This window comes from Symphalangus syndactylus, chromosome 9 (assembly GCF_028878055.3).
Source record: "Symphalangus syndactylus isolate Jambi chromosome 9, NHGRI_mSymSyn1-v2.1_pri, whole genome shotgun sequence".
In the NCBI taxonomy this organism is placed as follows: Eukaryota; Metazoa; Chordata; class Mammalia; order Primates; family Hylobatidae; genus Symphalangus; species Symphalangus syndactylus.
The window spans coordinates 103,293,621-103,311,907 of NC_072431.2; the positions used below are offsets into that span (position 1 = coordinate 103,293,621).

Here is an 18,287-nt window from a genome sequence, read left to right on the forward strand (position 1 = left end):
TTGTAGCCTCCAGGAGCATATGAGTGCCAAAGCTAACAGGAGAGCAGGAACATAAAGCAGCAGAGGTGTACACCGGGCACACCCCTCCAAGTCTCTCACTTTGGGCCAGCCAAGGACCCCAGGGCCAGCATTTTACTTCCCTGAAATGACTGTGGGTTTATTTAGAGTCTTCCCTAGGTGATGAGGGAATGCTTCGATCTGGCTCTGGCCTTGGGAGTGGGAGTGGGCCGTCTCTCCATCAAGGCTGGCAGCCGCTTCCCACCCCCAGTCCTGCTAGCCCACCAAAGTCCGCTGACAGGAGTTGCAGAGAAGGCAAGCCAGGTGAGCACAACACCAGAGGAGAAGATCCTAACTGGATCAACGGACTAGGGGAGAAAAGCGTTGGGGGTTAGGGGCTAGGGAACAACCATTGCATTTTGAGGAAAAATCTGTGGGATCCTGAAGTAGAGGCAAGTCAGCCTACAGTTCACTCTGGGCTCCTGACACTCTGAGAATCCTGACGGCCATAGGGCCAGGTTCGCCACTTGTGGGGAGGCAGAATTCAGACAAGGGGCCACCTCAAGATCCAGAGCTGAATGGGAAGCGCGTGAGTCCCTGACATGGCCCCTTCAGTGGTCAGGGTACACTGGGGACTAGTGGCAGCTTCTGAGACAGCGATGGTGAGCACCCAAGGCAGACTGGGCGCGCACCATAAACACCCCACTTGTTAACTGCGCGGGGCCCAAGGGCGCTTCTAACGGACCCCGGTATGGGGCTCACGTCCGGGTAGGGGCGGGGCGAGCCCAATGGCCAGGCCCCCCACCAGCCACGCTGGGGCAGCCCCCACAGCTCCCAGTCTTCGGGCCAAGGTGCCGGGCGTGCGTCTCCTGGCCCATCAATACAGATTACATATTTATATCAATCGCGGGCTACGAGGGCGCCCTCGGAGAGCGGCCCCGCGCCTACGAAACCAAACTGGGAGTGGTCGCGCGGAAACTCTGGCTCGGGATTGGCTGCGGGCGCCCGCCGCGGTGCGGGGGGATTGCTAATCGTATTCAGCATGTTTTGCACAAGAAATGTCAGCCAGAAAGGGCTATCTGCTCCCTTCGCCAAATTATCCCACAACAATGTCATGCTCGGAGAGCCCCGCCGCGAACTCTTTTTTGGTCGACTCGCTCATCAGCTCGGGCAGAGGCGAGGCAGGCGGCGGTGGTGGTGGCGCGGGGGGCGGCGGCGGTGGCAGTTACTACGCCCACGGCGGGGTCTACCTGCCGCCCGCCGCCGACCTGTCCTACGGGTTGCAGAGCTGCGGGCTCTTCCCCGCGCTGGGCGGCAAGCGCAATGAGGCAGCGTCGCCGGGCGGCGGTGGCGGTGGCGGGGGTCTAGGTCCCGGGGTGCACGGCTACGGGCCCGCGCCCATAGACCTGTGGCTAGACGCGCCCCGGTCTTGCCGGATGGAGCCGCCTGAGGGGCCGCCGCAGCCGCCCCAGCAGCAGCCACCGCCCCCGCCGCAACCACCTCAGCCCCCGCCGCAGGCCACCTCGTGCTCTTTCGCGCAGAACATCAAAGAAGAGAGCTCCTACTGCCTCTACGACTCAGCGGACAAATGCCCCAAAGGCTCGGCCATCGCTGCCGAACTGGCTCCCTTCCCGCGGGGCCCGCCGCCCGACGGCTGCGCCCTGGGCGCCTCCAGCGGGGTGCCAGTGCCTGGCTACTTCCGCCTTTCTCAGGCCTACGGCACGGCCAAGGGCTATGGCAGCGGCGGCAGCGGCGGCGGTGGCGCGCAGCAACTCGGGGCTGGCCCGTTCCCCGCGCAGCCCCCGGGGCGCGGCTTCGATCCGCCGCCAGCGCTAGCCTCCGGCTCGGCTGATGCGGCCCGGAAGGAGCGAGCCCTCGATTCGCCGCCGCCCCCCACGCTGGCTTGCGGCAGCGGCGGGGGCTCGCAGGGCGACGAGGAGGCGCACGCGTCGTCCTCGGCCGCGGAGGAGCTCTCCCCGGCCCCTTCCGAGAGCAGCAAAGCCTCGCCGGAGAAGGACTCCCTAGGTAAGCAGGGCTGCAGAGGGCTGCAGTCAGGCGGGCAGACAGGCAGACGCAAGGAGGAGAAGGATCGGAAAACTAGGAGCCCGCGCAGCAGCCGGCCGGCCTTGGCCCAAGCTGCAGGCAGGCTGACCTTGTGAACTTGCTTTTTAATATTTGGGCGTGGGGACGCAGTAAAATTCATGTCCGGCTTAGCGCCCCACAGCAAGACGTCCTCGGCGCTGGCCTCAGCTCCCCCTGACTAGGGGAGAGGACACCAGCGAGCAGGCCCCCTCCTGTGCGCTCTTCCCTGTGGCCGGGAGCACCCAGAGCCCTGGTCCCTGCCCAGCCTGAGCGGCGCGGCCCACGCGGGGGGAGGGGGAGGGAGGGAAAGTAGCTCGCCCGCAGATAGCGCGGATGTTTGTAAGGCATCCAAAATAAGCAGCCGCCAGCGCCAATAAATAAGCCCATTAACCGGCGAAGTTCGAGTTTACGATCCCCCATGCTTTTTTCAAAGTTGCTGAGGGGCGGGAATCTTCGTTGCGGGAAGAAGAAAAGGCAAATCCGAAATCCGGCCTGGAAGCTGGGGGCCCTGAGCTGAGAGCCAGAGAAGGGCCATTTCGCTTTCCCTGGACCTCGGAATCGCCCAGCTATCTACCCCTGACTCCTGGAGAAACTTGAGGGAGGGCCCTTGACCCCTGAATCGGTTTTTCCTGCCTTCCCCATTGGACCAATGATGCCGTTCTTTCTCTCCTTATCGAGTCTTGGGCAATCAGGGCCCTGGGGTGAGACAGCCAAGCTGCCTGGCCCACCTTCCAAGTAAGCACCCCGCGATCCTAGCCTGGGGGCTACAGGAAATGCTTGTCTGCCATGTGGCAAGAAGCGAAGAAAAGCGTTAAGTTCAAGATGTACAGCCTGCCCTCCCAGGTCTTTCCTTCTGCAAGCATCTACGGCTTAGTGCTAAAACAGGTGTTTGGAAAAGTGGGGGAAATGTAAATTGGAAGGGTCATGTAGATTGAAGGCCCACTCAATTTTTATCATGACTTTTGGAGGAACTGCTTGCTCTCAGCAAGCCAAAAACGGGGGCACGACTCTCTTCTCTGTGACTTGGGACATCTGTCTTATGGGAGAAACGGAGGCAATTCACCCCTGCGGGCAGCCCGTGTGGCCTCGACTTAATCATCCCCTCTTTATTCTCTTACATGCCAGGCAATTCCAAAGGTGAAAACGCAGCCAACTGGCTCACGGCAAAGAGTGGTCGGAAGAAGCGCTGCCCCTACACGAAGCACCAGACACTGGAGCTGGAGAAGGAGTTTCTGTTCAACATGTACCTTACTCGAGAGCGGCGCCTAGAGATTAGCCGCAGCGTCCACCTCACGGACAGACAAGTGAAAATCTGGTTTCAGAACCGCAGGATGAAACTGAAGAAAATGAATCGAGAAAACCGGATCCGGGAGCTCACAGCCAACTTTAATTTTTCCTGATGAATCTCCAGGCAACGCGGTTTTTTCACTTCCCGAGCGCTGGTCTCCTCCCTCTGTCTTCAGCCTCTGCCCAGGAACTCGCACCTGTGCTGGAGCCCTGTTCCTCCCTCCCACACTCGCCATCTCCTGGGCCGTTACATCTGTGCAGGGCTGGTTTGTTCTGACTTTTTGTTTCTTTGTGTTTGCTTGGTGCTGGTTTATTTGTTGTTTTCTGGGGGAAAAAGCCATATCGTGCTAAAATTCTATAGAGATAGATATTGTCCTAAGTGTCAAGTCGTGACTGGGCTGGGTTTGCCGTCTTGGGGTCCCACTGCTCGAAATGGCCCCTGTCTTCGGCCGAGCTGGTTTCCTGCCCAGCCTGGGGCAAACCTAGCCGGAAGGCCGAGGTCCCATTGTTGGCGCTGAGGTGTCTGGCCTGAGGTCAATGGTGCAAAGGAGCCGCCACCGGGCATGTCTGCCTGGAGTGCTGTGCTGTGTTTAATCAGGGGATACAGGCCCCCGGGTTTCTTTTTTCTTTCTTCCTTTCTTCCTTGGCCAAGAGAAGGGCTTACAGGCATGGACATGCAGGTTGGCAAACGGGCTTGACTTTGGCTGATTTAAAAAGTGAGAAAGAAAGTAAAAAAGATTAATTTTTCCTTCCTCTGTAAGATATCCCAGCTTTAAAAAGAAAAAAAAAATTACCAAGAGAAGGGGACTTCTCTTCCAGTTTCTGTAAGGTCTTACATTGCCTAAAATGTTTCATTTACCTCTAAATTTCCATATCCTTCTGGCTGTAGATAAATAATGTAGTTTTGTTTATACATTTGGAATTAGTGGATTTTTTTGTCATTAAAATTGTTACCACTGGTAACATGGGACAAGCACACCACAATTCTCCCTATCTTGTGAATTTGTTTTTTTAAATCGCCTTGAACAAAAAGTTTTTTTTTGTTTGTTTTTGCTTTCTGAAATTCACAGAAGCCTAGGAGGACTGGGGTAAGCGGAATAAACTAGAGAAGGGAGACATTGTTTGGATTTCCTTTATACTGTGAAGTTACATGCATAAAAGGGTCAAACCTGTAGATGCAGAAAAAGAAAAAAACTATAAATACAAATCTGTATAAATGTCTATTATGAAGAATTGCCAATCTTGTTTTAAGCAAATGCATTCTATCGTTATTATAAATGTTAGTTCTAGCTCTATTTACTTCTAATCTTAAATCAGAATAAATTAATATTGTATTGCTGCTGTGCGTGGAAAAAGACGATGTTTATGTTCTTATAGAATAAAAGCTGTGGAATGAAGCTTTTAAATTTTACCTCTTTTTTGACTTCTTATCTTCACCTTCCACTTTATCCCGTTCACCACTTTTACAACAGGAGGACTAACCCGAGCCCCCTGCAATTACTTTAGGCATCTATTTAAATATTACCTAGACGGTCGTAATTTGTCTGGGCCCTATAGCCCTGGTGCCGTAAGGTTTGTCGGCTTTTGTTCAGTTTTATGGCTTGCTAGTATATCTGGATTGTGGCTGTCTTGGACCAGTGATTTCAGTTGAGAGGGGAGCTGCATAGACAGAGGAAGCCAAACAGGATTTCTTTCGGGAGCCCCAGGGAGGCTTGCAGAGGCCGGTTATTTTTGCGGGTGTCTGGGTCTCAGATGACCCTCAATCTGAATCGGGGAGCAGGCCTGGCCCACAGCGCATCTCTAGCCGCTGGAGGCAGCCGTTAGTGGACCCGGGCTGGACTGCATGGAGGCCGCCCCCTCCCCCAGTACGGCCTCCCCCACCTGGCGGCCCTCCTTAGGGCCACGCGTTTCCTGCTTGCCAGAGTTGTGGGGTGGGGGGGCGCTAGGGGGAGGGGGTGCAGGAGCGCGCGCCCCGGCGGGCGGGCAGCTAGGAGGGAGAGGGGGGAGAGCGAGAGGCGGGAGGCCGGGGCCAGACTGGCAGCCAGGCTCTGTACCGTCCCTGGCGCTTTGGAGCCTTCCACTGCTACCGCCGCTTGGCGCCGGCTCGCTGGGCTGCAAGATTTGGGAAAGCAGCGCGCACACTGCTTCTCGGAGCTGCTCTAGTCTCGCCTGCTCCCCGCCTTTATTCCTCTCTCCCTGCCTTTCCTCCCTCTCTTTTCCTCCCTCTCCCTCCCAGGCATACCTTACTGGGGCCAGTGGCTTGCCCTTCCTTGACGCATTTGCGGCCGCCTGGGGCACTCCGTTGCAGCGGCGGGCGCAGGTTGCCTAGGGGCTGGGCTGGGCCAGGCGCGATCGCAGGGTTTTCTCCTTGGCGGCGGCGGCGGCGGCGGCGGCGGCGGCGGCGGCTGGCGAGGCAGCCCTGCGCGGGCAGCACCAGAACTGGTCGGTGATTTAGGTAGTTTCCTGTTGTTGGGATCCACCTTTCTCTCGACAGCACGACACTGCCTTCATTACTTCAGTTGAAATCGTCTCCAGGTACCTCTGCGCGCGGGGGTCGGGCCGGGCGGGGCATCACGGCCCTGGTCGTGCCAGGCCTTTGGTGGCAACCTCGGCTTTCCCTGCGCAGGAGCCTCGTGTCTTTCTCCGTAGCGCTTTGCCAGCCGGCCGGCTTTCCCCTTCCACCACACACCTCCACCTGGCCACAGCAGGTAGGGTTCGGTTGGCTGCTCCTACGCGGACGCCGGGGGCGTGGTAGGAATTCTGGGCCTTGGGCCATTCAAGGTCAGGGGCGCGCGCTTCCATCCTGAGCCTCCCACTGGAGGCCTGCGCCTGCCCAGGGACCTCCTGCCATTCTCTTGTAAGGCTGGAACACACACACACACACACACACACACACACACACACACACACACACACACCCCAGTCCCGGGTGTAAGCTCAGGAAAGAACCTTCTTCCAGTGGAGACTCAGGCTGGACTAGGAAGGATAGGGCAGGCTGGGATCCTGGCCTTGTCACTTACCCTTCTCTCTGTAAGCTCGGCCGCTGCTAGGAGTCGCCTCTGTCTCTTTTCTTCCTTCTTTTCCCTGTCTTCCCTTCCTCTTTTATCTCTTCTTTCTTTTTTCTTCTTTCCTTTGCTCCTTCCTGCTTTCTTTTCTTCCGTTTGTCTTTTTTTCATCTTCCGTCTCTGCCAGATTCTATCTCACCTCCTTATCTCCTTCCCAAAGCATCCTTGGGGATGGGCCCAGGGCTGGCTTCAGGAGAGCCTAGGGGGTCTCACTTTCCTCTGCGGCTCATGTAGAGGTTGGGAAGTCTGCCGAGGAAAGGCCCGCGTAGGGCGGCTGCCGAGGGCTGTGGGTTTGGGCCTGATGTGTTACTGTGCAGACAAGGCCTCGGTTATGATCACGACCGGATGGCGGCGGCCTTGCGTTTCTTCTCCGCCTGTCGCTAACGGCTGACTAGGAGATCTGATTAGGGGGCATTCGCTGCAGCTTTGTGTGCCCATATCGAGGGCAGGGAGGCCTTCGCCAGCCTCACTGGGGACTGGAGCTGAGGCCCAACCAGCTTCGCTGGAGCCTGGCCATTCGCTGGGAAGCTCTTAGCCGGCTCTTCCCGGCCTGCCGGTCACAGCTTGGGGTTTGACCGCACTGAAGGAGGCTGGCTAGGGCAAAGCTTGACTGCTTGCTTGCTAGTGGCTTCCATTAGGTACAAAATATGTTCCATACGGCACCTTTGTGCAGCTGGGTGCTGGAGAAGGGGACCCTTCCAAGAGCCTGTATGTTTTAAATGAGCAAAAAGAATCCCAAATTCCAGAGCCATTGATATAAACTTGAGTCATCTTTCCAAATTGTAGTCTACAGATGGGAGCCAGTCTGACCATTTTCACTACAGAAAACAGAAAAACTATCTCTCCCTACTCCCAACACACACAGTTACAGATTTGTGCCCACAAAGCTGTTTCCTTTCCCTGCCTGGACTGGAGGCCCAGAAACTCTTTCGTTGCACAGCCTCCGACCTGCTGTCTGAAAGGACCGCACACCCCATTCCCTTCAACTCCTCCCTGCCATTTTCTGGACCAGGGTATTGGATTTATTTCAGAGATCACAGTTTTAGAAATCTCAGTCGAGAAGGGGCGGTTTTAAATTATAGTCATTTATTATTTAAGCATATGCAATCTCTTTCACTTCGAAAATAAAAGCAGACAAAAAAGTCAGAATATTCTGGCTCCAAACCTTTGGGCTGAAGGAAGACAATATTTGGTTTTCTGATTTTTCTCCCCTTTCTGGGCACCAGTAACATCTGCTTAACACTCAACGCCTGCTAATTGTTCAGTAATTCTCTTATTTTGGGGCTAAGGCTGTTTAAAGGAACAGCTTTTTTACTTAAAAAATACTAAAATGATCAGTGTCTTCTCTGGCATAAAACGTGGAAAAAGTATCCAGACATGCCCAGCCCATTTGCAGACACTTAAAATTAGGAGCCAGGGTTTCCTCCAGGGTTAATTTTTTAAATGAAAATCTCAGAGGCCTGGCGGACTGCGAGGTATTTAGGACACGGTGGACTGTGGTGGGGGTGGGCATGACCTAGAGGAATTTATGGGGCAAAGAAAATATTAGGGGGAGGGAGATGAGGCGGACAGGACGGGGCCATGTCGGAGTTCATTGTGTCAGCCACTTCCCTCTTCCAGGCGCGGGTGCAGGAAGAGGCACCCAGTCGGTATCCGCGCGGCTTGACAGCCTCGCTGGTATTTGGGAGTCCCAGCCGGAAGTGTGTCAGGGTGTTTGAGGGGGGGATTACTGGAACTGCTGGTGCGGATGAAGGCAAAAAAGAGAGAGAGAGATGGAAGCGCCCGAGGCCGCCAGCCTCGCCGCCAGGGAAGTGGGCTAATGAAAAACACACTGTTGCAGGCACAGTATCCACACGTGAATTTGATTACCCCTTTTCTAGGAGTCGCTGCATTCTGTTAGGAATTGGGGGCAGGGGGAGTTTCCTTCCAATTAACGGAGTGGCTGCGACCTTTTAATTTACCCGCAACGGGTGAGAGATAAACTTCCCCAACGTGGCCAGGCCCAGGAATGAGACTGGAGTCGATGCCTTTGTGCCCCTCCCCGTTCTAATTTCCAGCCCTGGCCTTGAGCTGTGGCTGCCTCTCTTTGGGCCTTGTACCTCTCCGCCGAGTCGCCGGGTCCCGTAGGTAACCAAGGCGACGCCCGGGGTAGTAGCTGGAAAGTGGGGATGGAGCCCTGAAAGGCTCACACGGCCCCGGGACAAGCCACATCGGTGCGGGCCTCCCAGCCGCCGGAGCTGCGGGGTCTCTTAGGCGAGGCTGCCTTTTCCCAAACCGAACTCGCCTTCCATTGATGCCACTTGGAGTTTTTTCCCCAGCTGGGATTGAGGGAGCGCAACCAGGCTTGCAGCGCTCATGGTTAGAGCCTCTGAGGCTGGAGCACAGGGCTGGGTCGCCAGCCGCCTGCGCCTGGGAATCCTGATTGCCAGCTGATGAGAAGGGCGGGCTGGGCGCGCGTGTGCGTAGGGTCGAGGGCCGGGGGTCGAGCGCGCCGCACAACCATCCAGGCCCTCAAACCCTTCGCCCTGGGGGCGGCTGGCCGCTCCCTCCTGGCCAGCTCCTCCGTGGGGTCCTCGCAGCAAAGGCGAATATAAGGGCTGCCCAGGCGCCCCTCGCTTCAGGCGGGTAGCCGTAGGGACCTACACCCGCGGTCCTTCCTGAGCTGCCGGTCCCTGCCTGGAGTGCCCTGGTAGGGCCGGCGGCGGTTCCGTTTGGGACGGATCCTGCGTTGAATTTGACTTTTCGAGGGCGGCCGGGGGTAAACTCGCCTCTCCCGGGGACCGCAGGAATTATTTACAGGGAGCTCGCCGACCAAACACAACAGTCTAACCTTTCCAAGTCCTCGTAAATTTTTACAGCTGGGAGCCACGGCGAGGCAAACGAATCTGTTGGTCTTTCCCGACTTCCCGCCAGCCTGTGTGGCTTCTGAAACAATAACTCCTTATGAAATATCATAAATATAGATTTAAATACAGTAGAGCGAGAATGCGATTTGGCTGCTTTTTTATGGCTTCAATTATTGTCTAATTTTATGTGAGGGGCTCCGCTGGCCGCACTCGCATGCAGGACCCGCGCCTTCCTGATGGCGTGATTAATTGTGATATAAAATAGTCCGCTTAAGAAGTGTGTGTATGGTGGGGGGGAGACGGAGGAGTACAGAGGCAAAGCTAGATTTGATCTTTTAATCTTCGTTGGCCACAATTAAAACAAACCCGATCGTAGAGCGGCACGATCCCTTTACATAAAAACATATGGCTTTTGCTATAAAAATTATGACTGCAAAACACAGGGCCATTAATAGCGTGCGGAGTGATTTACGCGTTATTGTTCTGCTGGGCGGGCACGTGACGCGCACGGCCAATGGGGGCGCGGGCGCCCGCAACTTATTAGGTGACTGTACTTCCCCCCCTGGTGCCACCAAGTTGTTACATGAAATCTGCAGTTTCATAATTTCCGTGGGTCGGGTCGGGCCGGGCGGGCCAGGCGCTGGGCACGGCGATGGCCACCACTGGGGCCCTGGGCAACTACTACGTGGACTCGTTCCTGCTGGGCGCCGACGCCGCCGATGAGCTGAGCGCTGGCCGCTATGCGCCGGGGACCCTGGGCCAGCACCCCCGGCAGGCGGCGACGCTGGCCGAGCACCCCGACTTCAGCCCGTGCAGCTTCCAGTCCAAGGCGGCGGTGTTCGGCGCCTCGTGGAACCCGGTGCACGCGGCGGGCGCCAACTCTGTACCCGCTGCGGTGTACCACCACCATCACCACCACCCCTACGTGCACCCCCAGGCGCCCGTGGCGGCGGCGGCGCCGGACCGCAGGTACATGCGCTCCTGGCTGGAGCCCACGCCCGGTGCGCTCTCCTTCGCGGGCTTGCCCTCCAGCCGGCCTTATGGCATTAAACCTGAACCGCTGTCGGCCAGAAGGGGTGACTGTCCCACGCTTGACACTCACACTTTGTCTCTGACTGACTATGCTTGTGGTTCTCCTCCAGTTGATAGAGAAAAACAACCCAGCGAAGGCGCCTTCTCTGAAAACAATGCTGAGAATGAGAGCGGCGGAGACAAGCCCCCCATCGATCCCAGTAAGTGTCTCCTCCCTTCAAATCCGCCGCCGCCTCCACGCCGGCCTCCCGGATCTGCTGGCCCGCCAGGTTTCTCTCGAGCCTGCCTTCGTCCTCGCTGGAAGCCTCTCGATTTGGGGCCAGGAGCCAGAAGTTGGTGTTTGGGACGCCTCAGATAGGGCCCCAAGTCCGGAGAGCAGTGAAGAGGGCCCGCAGGGCTACGGGAGAGGAGGCGGCTGCTGCAGCAAGAGGGGGCGGGGCGGGCACTTCGGGACGAGCCAAGACTGGCCGCCCCTCTCCTTGGCTGCCCGGACCCAGGACCGAGATACTTTGGGCCGTTCTTCGAAAGCAGTGCAGCCCAGAGAGCCTTTTGTGCAACTACATTGTCCGTGAGCGGTGGCAGCCAGGGCAGCCGGAGCCGGGACGCTGGGGGAGACCGCCGATTCCTTCCACTTCTTGCCTTCGGCCAGTGGCGGCGTAAATCCTGCCAAGATGAGGCTGCGGGCGACCCGGGCCACAAGGGTCCCCATGCCAGATTATTCAAATAAGCCACAGACGTGATCAATGGCCTTAGGGCGCCCTGAAGGCTTGCCCAGCTCCGAAGGCCTTCCAGGAAGGTTAAATAAGGAGTGGGGGGCGTAGAGGGAAAGATTGGGAAGGAAAGACGAGTCAGTGAACGGGACAGAGAAATCCTAATCTTGCTACAGGACACAAGGCAGCATGCTTTCCCTCTGAGTGGCAAGGAGATCTGTTTCCAAATTTCATTCGATACAGCGTTCGGAGAGTGGGAGGAAGGAGAAGGGGGACAAGAGGACAGAGTAGGAGAAAGGAGGGTCTCGAAGGGGAAGGGGAACCGAAGTTTTACTGCGTGCAATTGTAAGTGACCGTCTGTGCGTCTGTCTGCCGGGGTTCCATTGTGTCCGAGGCCTGACTGCCTTTCCTAACCAATTCAGTAGAGTTCTGCACTTCGGCCAGAGACTCCACCCAGGAGGCTCCTTTGCCCCAGCAGGATGTGCGTCTTCACCTCCTAAACCCAGTGTTTCTCTTCCCCGCAGATAACCCAGCGGCCAACTGGCTTCATGCGCGCTCCACTCGGAAAAAGCGCTGCCCCTATACAAAACACCAGACCCTGGAACTGGAGAAAGAGTTTCTGTTCAACATGTACCTCACCAGGGACCGCAGGTACGAGGTGGCTCGACTGCTCAACCTCACCGAGAGGCAGGTCAAGATCTGGTTCCAGAACCGCAGGATGAAAATGAAGAAAATCAACAAAGACCGAGCAAAAGACGAGTGATGCCATTTGAGTTTATTTAGAAAAAAGGGCGAGCTAGAGAGAAAGAACTGCCCGTCCCCCTTCCGCCTTCTCTCACCCCCACCCTAGCCTCCACCATCCCCTCACAAAGCGGCTCTAAACTTCAGGCCACATCTCCCCCAAGGCAAACCCTGTTCAGGCTGGCTAGTAGGCCTGCCGCTTTGATGGAGGAGGTATTGTAAGCTTTCCATTTTCTATAAGAAAAAAAAAAAAGTTGGCGGGGGGGCATTAGTGCTGATAGCTGTGTGTGTTAGCTTGTATATATATTTTTAAAAATCTACCTGTTCCTGACTTAAAACAAAAGGAAAGAAGCTACCTTTTTATAATGCACAACTGTTGATGGTAGGCTGTATAGTTTTTAGTCTGTGTAGTTAATTTAATTTGCTGTTTGTGTGGCAGATTGCTCTGCCAAGATACTTGAACACTGTGTTTTATTGTGGTAATTATGTTTTGTGATTCAAACTTCTGTGTACTGGGTGATGCACCCGTTGTGATTGTGGAAGATAGAATTCAATTTGAACTCAGGTTGTTTATGAGGGGAAAAAAACAGTTGCATAGAGTATAGCTCTGTAGTGGAATATGTCTTCTGTATAACTAGGCTGTTAACCTATGACTGTAAAGTAGCTGTAACGATTTCCGAGTGAAATAAAAAAATTTTTTTAAGTGTTCTCGGGGATGCATAGATTCATCGTTTTCTCCACATTAAAAATGCGGGCATTTTAGTCTCTCCATTATCTATATAGTCCTGTCTTGTCTATTGTATATATAATCTATATGATTAAAGAAAATATTCATAATCAGACAAGCTTGAATATTGTTTTTGCACCAGACAGTGAGGAAATTCGGAGCTATACATATTGCAGAAGGTTACTACCTAGGGTTTATGCTTAATTTTAATGGGAGGAAATGAATGCTGATTGTAACGGAGTTAGTTTTATTGATAATAAATTATACGCTATGAAATCGCCATTGGGCTACTGTAGATTTGTATCCTTGATGAATCTGGGGTTTCCATCGGACTGAATTTACACTGTATATTTTGCAATAGTTACCTCAAGGCCTACTGACCAAATTGTTGTGTTGAGATGATATTTAACTTTTTGCCAAATAAAATATATTGATTCTTTTCTATTTTTTGCGGGTCTGCTCTTTGCACCTTCTTCTCTGGGTCAGGGGAGCCTGTGTAGAGTCTTTGGGTAGGGGCGGGCTGGGGTGGTGAAAAAGAGCCCCAATTTTGCCTCTGGCTGGCTTTCAGGAGCGGGACCTGCCACAACCAGTCCGCCGAGCTAAGCTCTCCCAAACAGGCCAGCTGCCTGGCGGCGAGAAAAGCTGGGAAACCCAGCGGAGGAGCCAGGCTCCCGGCTTTGTGTGTATGTGCGGGACGGCGGAGAAGCCCCTGAGGAGCTGGGCTGGGCTGGCCAGTAGCGGTGGAAAGACCACTCTTTCACCTTGGTGCCCCCGAGAAAATTTCCAAACCTGGGCCTTCGTTAGCTTGGTGGGGAAAAGGGGGAGAGTGTGACAGGATAGAGAGCTGGGGGCTGCCTTCTAAGCAGGCTCTGAAGAGGGAAATAGGAGCCCCACCGGCCCAACGTGGCCATGCAGGCAAACATTTTGGGGGCTTGCAAAGGAACAAAGCCCTGCATCCTCGCACCGCCCGCCGCCGCCCCCCCACCCGGCGTCCTGCCAGCCTGGCCCAAGAGAATCTGGGTCCTGCACTGCAAGCCCCTCCCGAGCACAAGTCCTAACAGAGGCAGGGCTGAGGCAACTGAGGAGCCCCTAAGCGCCATAAAAGAAAATGAGGGCTGTTACCGTTTATGGGGTGTAAAGGGCTACGGGGGGGGGGGGAGGGGGAGCGGGTGGGAACGGCCACAACTTCGGAGGCCTGAGCACTTTCCAGATGTGGCCGGAGGGTTCGGCCTCGCTTCCACCCCCTTGCTTCTCTCGCCCTCCCCCTTCCCCCACTCCATGACTTCTGCAAAGTTGGATGTGTTCTAAGCTTAAAAGGGGAACCAGGGCGCGGGTGGATGAGGCGTCCCCTAACCCCCACCCCCACCCCGTCGCCAGGTTGGGACGCCCTCTGTTGTTGCAGACAGAAGGAACTTCAAAGAATAGGCAGTAAGAGTATGCCATAAAGGCCGGGTCTGCGAACTGTCTGGAATTCGTCCCTTAATGAGTTTACAACTGTCCAACTCCAATTAGGATATTCCACCAAAGCCCTTTCATTTGTTCATTTGTTCTGTCTGCCGCCGATAAAGCGGCTGCGGAAACAGCTCTTTTATTGGCATTGCCTCCTCTGCAGTAGATTCCGGGCTCCACGCAGACTCCCCGGGCCCTAGGCCCACGCCCCTCCTTTGGGAGTGGGGTGCGATGGGCTAGCCGGCGGCTCCCAAAGCTCAGGCCGGCCTAGGTAGCTGAGGCTGCAGTACCAAACGATGGCCAGCAGATGGCAGTGTGGCTCCATGCAAGAGGCTTCCGCGCCGCCATCTCCCGCCTCCTCGACCCTGGGGAAGTTCCTAAGATGTCGACTTGACACGAGCCTTTCTGGAATGGGAGCCCCAGATTTTAATGAACAGCCGCCCTATATTTTCTGGGCTGCTCACGCCTGGCTAGAAGCCTCGCTGGGAAACAAGGAATCGGCGGGGGCTTGCCCGACCCTCACCGCTCGCGCCTCCCTGACCCCATCCCGAGGGCCCAGCGCTGCCGGGCTGCAGCTGTCCGGGCGGCCGCGGGGCTGCAGCTCCAGGCGCGGGCGCGGCTTCAGGGTCACCGTCCTCTGCTGGTACAGGCCTGACACAGGCGCCAGAGAGCCCCGGTTGACTTGCGGACACAGGAGGAACGCCTGCAGCCCCCGGACCTGATGACCGCCTAGAGGGTGTGCACAGTGCGTGCCGAGGGCGCACACCGTGGCCCCAGGTCCCGCGGCCGCCCAGGAGGCCCCCGAAACCTGCGACCTGGGTCAGGGCCCGGCGAGCCAGAACCCAAGACAGAGCCAGGACCCCGGGACTCGGCTGGCTTGAATCGAGACAATAAAATTAGGCGGTAAAAATTGGGCATAAAAGCAATCTCGGTGTCTGACCACTGTAGGTCTAGGGGCCGGGCCGAGTTGGCTGGGAAGAGAATCCTGGGGGATAAACCAGGGACTGCTTTGGTTATTTTTTTCATATGATGTTTAATATAACAATCACACCGTAGCACCAAAGGTGTCGCACACAGTGTGGAAGCCTCCCGGGCTGTCTCTGGCCAAGGTTTGCCCTCCGCTGTACAGGAACCGAGGCTGCTCTGGCGTTCACCCATCAGGAGGCCAGAAGGGAGGGGACCCCAATCCAGTCCCAGCCTCTCCCAGACCCTAGGCGGGGAACACGCTGCGGCCTCCTCTCGGGTCCGAGCATCAGCCACGGATGTCGAATGGTTCCAGAGGGAAAACGCAAAAGCAAACAGAGAACCTTTCCAAGGGCCCCGGAGCCCTGTGAGCACGCTACACAGTGCATTTATTTGGGTCGTAATAGTCTCCGCCAAGCCCACAAAATGTTTACGACCCGCATCCCAGTGCTGTTCACGCTGTAAAACTGGGGACTGGATTTTGGTTGATGTCTCTCCCGGGTGTTTGTTCTCTCTCTCCTTTCACACACACACAATATCTCTCCTTTCTCTCCCTCTCTGTCTCTCATATATACATATATATATAGATACAGATATTACAGACACACGCCTTCATTACATTTCCGTATATAATTTCACAACATCTGATTGTAAGAAGGGTTTTATAGCTTCCCCGGGAGTCAACCGTGGCTTTGTATTCAAGCCGCAGATAGCTCAATTTGTGTAACTACAAATAAATGGTGAAGTCGCAGATCCGTGGATGCAGAGAGAAAGCTCGATTTGTGTAACTACAAATAAATGAAGTCACAGATCGGTGGCGACTGCGTCTCTCCACTGATCACGGAGGCCTCAGGTAGGTGCAGGCCGCCCAGGATCTCCCAGGCCTGGGTGGACTGTCCAAAGGCTCCTCCCTTGCCCTTGGCAGGCTGGTGGCTTGGAGTCTGCTTTTCCTCTGGGAAGCCTGGGAGTGGCTTCCCCGCAGCGGGCCTTCATCCAGGCAAGACCCCGCACCAACCCAATCTCATTTGTACGCGACAGGGACGAGTTTGTCTTTGGGCCCAAGCCAGGGATCACTCACTCTCACTGGGTGGGGAACAGATGCAGCTGGTGAGAGAGGCAAGGGTGGAAACCTTTAGGAAAGAATTCGCCAGCCACCCAAATCTCTGGAAGGCGCTATTCCCTGCCTAGAGCTGGCTTTACCTTAATAATTGAATTTAAATATTGGTATTTGGTAACAAGAAGCAGGGTGAACACGCTCTGCCAGTAGGTAGGAAGGAAGCTCAGGGACGGCAGTGGAAAATGTATATCTAAAGATAGCTCGGCTGATTAGAAACCCACCTACATGTGCCTGCTTCAGGCTGAGGGTCAATGAGAATTTCTGTGAAAATTATCTCACATAACCTAGTGCATCTGTGTCTTTTCAGTCAAATAAGTAGAGAACCAATGAATAGAGAACACACAGTTAAAGAAGCCTTATTGAAAGCCTGATTTTATCCGACCTTTTCGTTTTAAATCAGACCACAGAGGGCAAGAGGGGAGAAAGAAACCTGGAAACGAAAGGGAGGTTTTGGTGTCCGCAGGACTCGGCCCAGCTGGCTGACTTGGGTCCATAAAGGCCGAAGCCTTGCGGGCAGTATCCGCATCCTCTTTGGCTGGGGCAGAGAGGCAGTGCGTCCTGCCAGAACCTCCTGGACGCGCGCCGGGCAAAACCGGAGCAGGGATGAGCCTGTGGCGAGGGCACCCGGCCCTCCCTTGGCGAAGTGCGCTCCTTCCCGCGCTCCCCGAAATCGCTCCCCGCTCGGGCTGTTAGATTGGGCAGGTTCTACTTTAAACACCAGCTCTGTGTCGGCCCCTCCAGTCGCTTGAGTCTAGACAGACGGCGGTGGCGGTGGCGGGGGCCTTGGTCTTTTCTCTTTGCGTCTTGCTGTGTGTCACCCCAGGAACAATTTATTGGTCTAAAGCGGTCTAATTCTGCCTCTTTGATCTCCTAGCCTTCTTCTTTGCTTCATCTTCCTTTAACTTTCTTGGGTTTTTATTTCCTTCCAGAAGGCGATGCGACTGGGATTATTTAGGTCTTCTCTTTTTGTCTTACTCCCTCTATTCTCCATCGGAGACAAGGTATCATCTGCTCCGCCATAAAGGCATCCCCGGATATTGTCCCTCACTCCACACTCCTACCCCCAGGCTTCCGTGGCCCAGGAAGAGACAGCCCAGGGCCCACCTGCCCCACCAGCCCCCGCCTTCCCACCCAAGCCCCGGTGGTTCACTGCGCAGGAATTGGGGCTCCGTGGCGTCCCGATCTGAACCCTCCCTCCACCTTTTGTACTCCTGGGACCCCCTGAGAGAGTGCGGTAAACGGGGGCGGCCTGGACCCTCTGAAGGTGATGGGAAGTGCTTTGTACACAAGGAACTAAACTCTATAATTTACAGGAGAATTTCCGGGGCAATTCCATTGTGAGGTCGGGTTTATGGTGTAATCGAGCTGAGCAGTAAAAGGTGGCCGGGTTTCCAGCGCAGCCGGGCAGTTTATGAGGCGTTTAGGGGAACGGTTCTCCCCACCATCCTCCGCCGAGCGGTGGGCGGCAGGAGCTTCAGCTGGTCCAACATGGTGCAGGGGTCGGAGGCCTGGAAGGTAGGAATTGGAGGCCTGGATGGGAGGGAGTGAGACCACTGTGCGCTCAGCTCCATGTGAGCTGGTACTTGGATAGGTGAAGTCTCCACAGCTGGGTGGCCTTTAGGGGGTGGTCCCCCTATTTGTTTTCAGTGTCTTCAAAAGAAATGGAAGTCCACAGTGGTTGCAGTCCCTAGACGCCAGAGCCCCCTCTCCAAATCGGCTCTAAAGCATGTATTGTTCCCAGGCACCCCGGCCTACCCCAGAAACCTTCCAGTGTTGGGAGTGCCTGGAAGGGTGCAGTCCTAAGATTTCTCCAAGCTGGGGGAAACAGCCCTGGCTCCCCATGCGCCAGAGGGAACCAGAAGTTGTGGCAAGGACAAAGGAATCTTTAGCACTTTATCGGACTGCTGGAGCCAGCCAGGTGCCCAGGAGCGAAGGCACAGAGCCTGCAGCACTAACTACAGCGTCTGGGAGGAGGGAGGGGAACCCCACGTTAATAAATCTGTTGGCAAATGAGTTTCATTAATAGATAAATATTTCACTGCTTCCTTTAGGGCGGATAAACAGTGTGCCTCCGATTAAGGAAAGGAAGCTGGGAGACGTTGACTTTATTCGAACCACATGGTTCCAGTTTGCGGTGGCATTCTCGCTGCAGTTGCAAGAGATGCTGCGCCTTCCCCGTCTGGATCCGAGTCTAAGTCCTGCCTGTCGCCCACTGGACCTGGGTGAGAGAAGACTTGGGCAGAGTCGATCTGCTCATATCTGAGTCCTGCC

At 55.5% G+C, this 18,287-nt stretch overlaps 2 protein-coding genes and 1 long non-coding RNA gene across 3 annotated transcripts; 2 read left to right on the top strand and 1 right to left on the bottom strand.

Annotated features, from left to right (window-relative positions):
* Positions 1-1,041: 1,041 nt before the first annotated feature.
* Positions 1,042-4,763, top strand: HOXA10 (homeobox A10). The gene is made up of 2 exons (XM_055294463.1): positions 1,042-2,022; positions 3,205-4,763. The coding sequence occupies exons 1-2, from the start codon at positions 1,056-1,058 to the stop codon at positions 3,477-3,479; spliced, it is 1,242 nt and encodes a 413-aa protein (XP_055150438.1). The 5' UTR covers positions 1,042-1,055; the 3' UTR covers positions 3,480-4,763.
* LOC129490590 (uncharacterized) lies at positions 3,463-6,485 on the bottom strand. Its single transcript, XR_008660294.1, has 3 exons — positions 6,387-6,485; positions 5,609-6,061; positions 3,463-4,070 (listed from the first exon to the last, which is right to left on the bottom strand). It is a non-coding gene; the product is annotated as an uncharacterized lncRNA (long non-coding RNA).
* A 3,359-nt stretch (positions 6,486-9,844) lies between these two features.
* Positions 9,845-12,931, top strand: HOXA9 (homeobox A9). Its single transcript, XM_055294464.1, has 2 exons — positions 9,845-10,509; positions 11,544-12,931. The coding sequence occupies exons 1-2, from the start codon at positions 9,930-9,932 to the stop codon at positions 11,780-11,782; spliced, it is 819 nt and encodes a 272-aa protein (XP_055150439.1). The 5' UTR covers positions 9,845-9,929; the 3' UTR covers positions 11,783-12,931.
* The last annotated feature ends 5,356 nt before the right edge of the window (positions 12,932-18,287 follow it).

Coding starts and splice junctions, on each gene's coding strand:
- HOXA10 (XM_055294463.1), top strand. CDS start 1,056: ATGTCAGCCAGAAAGGGCTATCTGCTCCCTTCGCCAAATTATCCCACA. Junction 2,023..3,204: donor GCCGGAGAAGGACTCCCTAG/GTAAGCAGGGCT, acceptor CTTACATGCCAG/GCAATTCCAAAGGTGAAAAC.
- HOXA9 (XM_055294464.1), top strand. CDS start 9,930: ATGGCCACCACTGGGGCCCTGGGCAACTACTACGTGGACTCGTTCCTG. Junction 10,510..11,543: donor CAAGCCCCCCATCGATCCCA/GTAAGTGTCTCC, acceptor TCTTCCCCGCAG/ATAACCCAGCGGCCAACTGG.